At 34.1% G+C, this 6,000-nt stretch overlaps 1 protein-coding gene across 4 annotated transcripts in view; it reads right to left on the bottom strand.

Moving 5' to 3' along the window:
* Positions 1-392: 392 nt before the first annotated feature.
* The window catches only part of ARL6 (ADP ribosylation factor like GTPase 6), a 41,014-nt gene continuing 35,406 nt past the window's right edge, over positions 393-6,000 (bottom strand). For all 4 annotated transcript variants that reach the window (XM_045501724.1, XM_045501722.1, XM_045501721.1 and 1 more), the window contains one exon: positions 393-921. In XM_045501724.1, coding sequence (XP_045357680.1) covers positions 896-921 — 26 coding nt within the window. In that variant the 3' untranslated portion in view covers positions 393-895. The remainder of the gene's footprint in view (positions 922-6,000) is intronic.

The following is a 6,000-nucleotide window of genomic DNA, read 5'->3' as shown; positions in this document are numbered from 1 at the left end:
GACCACTTCTTATAGACCACAAGAAGTCCACTAAAATAATTATTGAAGAATTGCACTAATTCATTTTTATACCTCTTAATATTAAAATGCAATATATTCATTTAGCCAATGAAATAAAATTAGATACTATGTATGAAAAGGTCCTCAAATTCTCCCTCATTAAATTTTAAGTTCTCTAAAGATAAAGAATATATCTTATTTACCTTGTATCACCGTTGCCTAGGACAATGACAAACTAGAGTAGGTGCAGAGAGGTTCAATACATATTCACTGGATGGATAAATTCAGCTTCACTTGGTCTCAGATAATTTACAAATGCTTGACATTAAAACACTAAATATTAAGTTAACACAGCATTAATCTTTTCAGCATAAACAAAGCACACTAGTTGGTATATTGCATATAATGTTTTATTGACAGTGACATATAGTAAAAGTTTTATGTATATATTAATTACCCATGGTCCCTTATAAATAAAGTTCTTCCAAGCACAATTGTACTGCAAAGTCATATCGTAAACTAAATTTTTAGAAGACAATTTAAAAAATAAAATGCATTAAAGATATTATAAATCCTGATGAGATATTGAGATGGCTTATAACTCTGACTTTAAACATTCTAATTACAATCAAATGTAGACCTTTACCAAGAAGTTGGTAATTCTGTGGAAAGAGCCCTTCTGGGGAAAGATTCAATTTTAATATAATTTATGGTCAGAATAGCATACCTGCAGTCCTATGTTCTTAAAAAGCTCATTCAGAGTCCATAAATGCAAGCAGAAGATTATAAAGTATTCTTAGATGCACAAACATCTTTTAAAAATTTGAAGTATTCAGTTTGCCTTAAGATACATTCCTTGAATTGAAAATTGTTGAAGTTTCCAAATACTATCTTTTCAGGTCTTCACAGCCTGGATCTGATCTGATAATAAAAACCAAATAAAAAATTATCAGTCTCCACAGGCAAGATCCATTTTCTAAAGTAATCCAAAATAAATCTATAAAAACACTGTAGAAACATATGCACACACCAGTTTTTTTAAAAGCACAAACATACTGTAGTTTTTGTTTTTGTCATTGTACATACACACAGTTAAGAGTCAACTAGTTCTCTAAGGCTTGTATGAAAAGTAGGAGTCCCTTGCCTCATCTCTTCTTTCTCTTTTCACAAGTAACTGCTTCTAACTCCCTGTTAGGAGATTTAGCTCTGTATCTCTAAATATACTTTTATTCTTCTTCTTAAAATATCAGTTCCTTCAATGTAATATGAGGCTTCAGTTCTCACATACTTCTCTACCCTGCTCCTCTGCAACCCTCATTATACTTCCAATACTCCCATTTTTCTACCATATTAATATAGTCATCAGTATGACTAGGTAAACGCTATTAACAACTGAGACAGGTTGTACCCCCTTCCCTGTTACTCTTTCTTTCTTTTACATTTTGTTTTCTCCATTTTAACAATTGTTCCTCATTCTCCAACCCTGCCTATCTGCTTAATTTTTTAAAGTACTTAACATAAATTCAATCCCACTACCCCCACACTGTTTAAGTGTGGAGTAATGAAACACCATTATATAGCCTATGAATTTCATTCGTATTATGAAATTATTTTGAATTACATAGCCTATGAATTTCATTTTCTTGAAGAAATCTTAGAGTCTTCCAAAACTCTAATCTGGACAAGTTGTTCTCTATGCTTGCCCAGTTATCTTGATATGAGATATTTCATTATCATTCTAGGATTTCATTATCTTTCATTATCATCCTGAGGATCCATCCCACATACTCTTATTCCTGTTTCGTGGTCTCTTATTTTCTCATCTTGGTTTATTCCTTTGTTTTTTAAGAGTATATCTCTCAAAGGCCGCCTCAGTAAGAAGTACAGAGGTACATTCTTGAGACTGTGCATGGCTGAATATGTCTTAATGCTACAACCACAATACAATGATACTGCCTGAGCATATAGTTCTTTTATTTTCCCCTTGGACTTTTCAAGGCATTGCCCAATATTTCACAGCTTCCAAATGTTGAGGTTTACAAGTCTGATGCTATTTCTGCTTCCTTATCCTTTACATGAAGCTTCTTATTTTCTTCCCAGGAAGCTGGTAGGATCTTCCGTTGTCTTCAGTGTCGAAATTAAGTAATGATGAGCCTTGGTGTGGGAATATTTTCATCCACTGCATTGGGCTCTCAAGAGGCCTTTGAACTAAAAACTCATCATTTAGTTCTAGAAAATCCTGTTTGGTGATTTATTTGATGATTTTTCTTCTTCTTTCTTCTCCCTTTGTTCATTCTAAAATTCCTATTATTTGGATATGGAGCCTTTTTTTTTCTTTCCGATATTTTTTATCTTTTTGCTCTACTTTCTGAGAGAACGCTTCTATTTTATCTTCTTTTTATTGACTTTTCAATTTCTTCTAATATTTTCCAAAAATTTTTTTTTTTTTTTTTTTTCCTTTGGTCCTTTTCAAGTAGTATCCTGGTCATAGTCATGAAAGTAATACCTTTCATTATCCCTTTGAGGATACTCTAATACGTTTTTTGAAATGTTTTCCCTAAATAAAAAGTAATACCTTTTCTTATCCCTTTGAGGATAGTCTAATAGTTTTTTGAAATGTTCTCCTGGGGCACCTGGGTGGCTCAGTTGGTTAGGTGTCTGACTTCGGCTCAGGTCATGATCTCTCAGTCCGTGAGCTCTAGCCTGACGTAGGGCTCTGTGCTCACAGCTCAGAGTCTGGAGCCTGCTTTGGATTCTGTGTCTCCCTCTCTCTCTCTGCCCTTACCCTACTCGTGCTCTGCTCTCTCTCTCTCTCTCTCAAAAACAAATAAATCTTTAAAAAAAATTAAATTCTACTTCCACCGATCTGTTTTTTGTTTGTTAATGTTCCCTAACTTATAATGTTTAGGTCCTCAAATGCTTGGTGATCCTTTGTCATCTTCTCATAAGTATGAGTGAACACTATAAAGCTGACTGAAGTTTTATATGTGTGTGAGGCTTGTCAAATGTGGTCTTTATTCTAGTGTAGCTAGCTAAGCCATTTTCTTGGAAATCTTTGATGTTAATACTTGTAGGTCTTTCTCTGGCTGGTCTTATTCCTCAAAGATGACTTTTTATATCCTGCCTACTGCTGGTGTCTTCTGGGAGAAGTAGGAGAAGGAAGAAGAGGATTACAATATTGGGTATCACTCCTCATTTTCAGATCAGCTCTGCCACACAGAGTTGTGCTTGGTGTTCCCCAGTCAAGATATTGTTTGACTCTCTGCAAGAATGAACCTTCAGTCTTTTGTGGGGGCAAGAAAATAATAACTGTTTTCTCTTTTCAGCCTCACCTCATCCTTAGTTCCACTTTCCATCAATAAGCCTTTGAGGGGATCTGAAATGTAAATTGGGATGTTTTCCAGCTGTCCTCAGTGCTAGTTCAGAATTCACCTTTCTCAGGTCTGTTAAGTCATTCAACATGCATCAGGCATCCAGCTTTCATAATTTGGTTGACATCTTTGTCACTTCCAGTTTTTTGCCCTTGTGGGTTAATGTCTTTAAACAAAAGTCCCCTTTCTGTTAGTGAGATTTGAGAAGGGGAAGAAACTAAGTATGTGTTCATTCCTCCATCTTTCATGGGAATACCCATATGCATAGTTTATAAAAGTCTTATATTAAAAGTTTGGAAGCATTAACTTTGCAACACAGATAAAGTGATAAAATGAGTACATTTCATTAGTCATGCGGAAAAATTTTTTTATAAATATCTCATTTGAAAGTTTCAAGCTAGAAAACAACTGATACCTCTGCAATGGTTTCTATATATTCTTTGATGGTTTTAAAAAATACTTCATAGTCTACTTAGGAGTTCTTGTCTTTGGGCTGTAATACATACGTAATTATCGAGAATCCTTCCAAAAGAGAATGGAATCATGGCACAAAATATGTCATTTAATATTTTACTCAAAACTTTTCAACCTTAAAATAATAAGATTAAATTGTTCATTAAAATGAACCAGAGGATTTCTTGTTTATCATGCTAAGAAATTTCAGAATTCTGGAAGCAAAATGAAGAGATATAAATGCAGAATATCTATCCTTCACAGTTAAATTTACATAAAAATAAGTTTGGCTAATAAATTAACAGCTATAGGCACAGACTAGTCTCCAATATTAACTGCTACCTAATTTGCAAAATAGGTTTTCACCTCTTTTTAAATCCAGAGAGATAGTAGGAGAATCAAAAGGTAATAAGCTATTTACTATCATACAGGAAAGATGAAAAAAAGGATCTCCTATTCATAACCAAGCTGATTACAATTTTTTTTAATTTTTTAATGTTTTTATTTAATTTTGAGACAGAGAAAGACAGGGCATGAGCAGGGGAAGGGCAGAGAGAGAGGGAGACACAGAATCTGAAGCAGGCTCCAGGCTCTGAGCTGTCAGCACAGAGCCTGACACGGGGCTCGAACTCATGGATTGTGAGATCACGACCTGAGCTGAAGTCGGACGTTCAACCAACTGAGCCACCCAGGAGACCCATACAATTTTTAATCTAGGTATTAAGTTTCTTCCTCTCATAAATAGAGAGTAGTTAGGTGAAAGGGTAAATTTAACATTCATTGTTTTTTTTCTTATGCTAGGCACTTTAACAGAGTGTTTCATTTAACCCATACAATTTTTGACTTTTATTTTTTAATTGTATAGATGACAAAATTATATTCACAAGAAAATAATATAAGATTGTTAATAATTAGTTAATAAGTAGTAGATTAAATCTGCTAGACTCAAAAGCCCAAATGCTTTTCATTACTATTCATGCTCCCTACATACAATAGGGAAACTGCCCACAGAAAACTGCTATAAATGTTACATAAAATAATACGGTAACACAAAGACATAATACTATTTCCAATAGTGTATTCTCCGTACAAAAAGGGAGGTAAGATGCAAAGATTATGAATCAGAAAACTCAAAGACACAAAAATTAGGTAATTAGACCAGAGTTGGCAAGTGGCACTGCGATGTTGGATCGTTACTGACACCTAGTGGCCTCATTATTGCAGACAATATAAACCGAAAAAAAAAAAAAAAAGAGAGAGAGAACTATAATTTACCAACCTGTTTTCAGTACTATGATTTTATGAGCAATAGTAGGGTTTCTCTCTGTGCTATAACTTCACTGTGAGCAATAAGCACTTGTAAAGTAAGAAATCAAGGCTGAAAACATGCTTCTGGCGTCTTCTGTAGAATGTTGCTCTGTAATCTGTTTTACGTGGGAATCAGTCCCATTAAATCATCAGAAGTGTAAACCACTTCTTTATCGCAATCTAAGAAACTAAGTTGGTGTGTTCACAGAAAAATTCCAGTTATTCTGCGAACCATGAGAGGTTCTCAATTATGTTTACTTAATTGTAAAATATGACTATAATATTCTTTGTAGTTTAATGGTAAATGTCATGATGTCTACACAAATACAAGACAGAAAAAAAGACAGTCTGTGCACTTTACTTAATACCATACTTTACTAATAACATAAAAATATTTATCAGATGTACATTTAGTACTCTGAACCAGAGAAAGGTCTCTTTCTGTATGGGCAAGCAGCCTATTCTTAGATTCATGAGGACATGAATAAGAGAAAACAAAATTACACATAACTGATATTAAAGGGTTAGTGTAGAAGAAATTAAATTTATAGCCACAAGACTACAACTAGAATTAAGAATATTTTGTCATTCGCCCTTGCTCAGGGCAGGGAGATTCCTGATAGGAATGATCTTCAGCTCTACTCACAAATGGACAATTTTTGGCCTCTCAGGGTCCCGTAATAAAAAAGACCTACAAAACTTGGTTTTATTCACACCCATTGCTCTGCGTGGGTCACTTCTTTAAGCCATTCCTTGGTTAGTAAACAATGTAATCTTAGAGGAAATGCTAGATGTTAATTTATTCCTTCATACAGTAAGCCTGTACCAACCTATGACAGCTATTTTGATGAATAACAAAATTGCAGTA

This window comes from Leopardus geoffroyi, chromosome C2 (assembly GCF_018350155.1).
Source record: "Leopardus geoffroyi isolate Oge1 chromosome C2, O.geoffroyi_Oge1_pat1.0, whole genome shotgun sequence".
NCBI classification, from domain to species: domain Eukaryota; kingdom Metazoa; phylum Chordata; class Mammalia; order Carnivora; family Felidae; genus Leopardus; species Leopardus geoffroyi.
The sequence above is the reverse complement of the archived record's forward strand: the minus strand, read 5'-3'. Positions and strand labels throughout refer to the sequence as shown.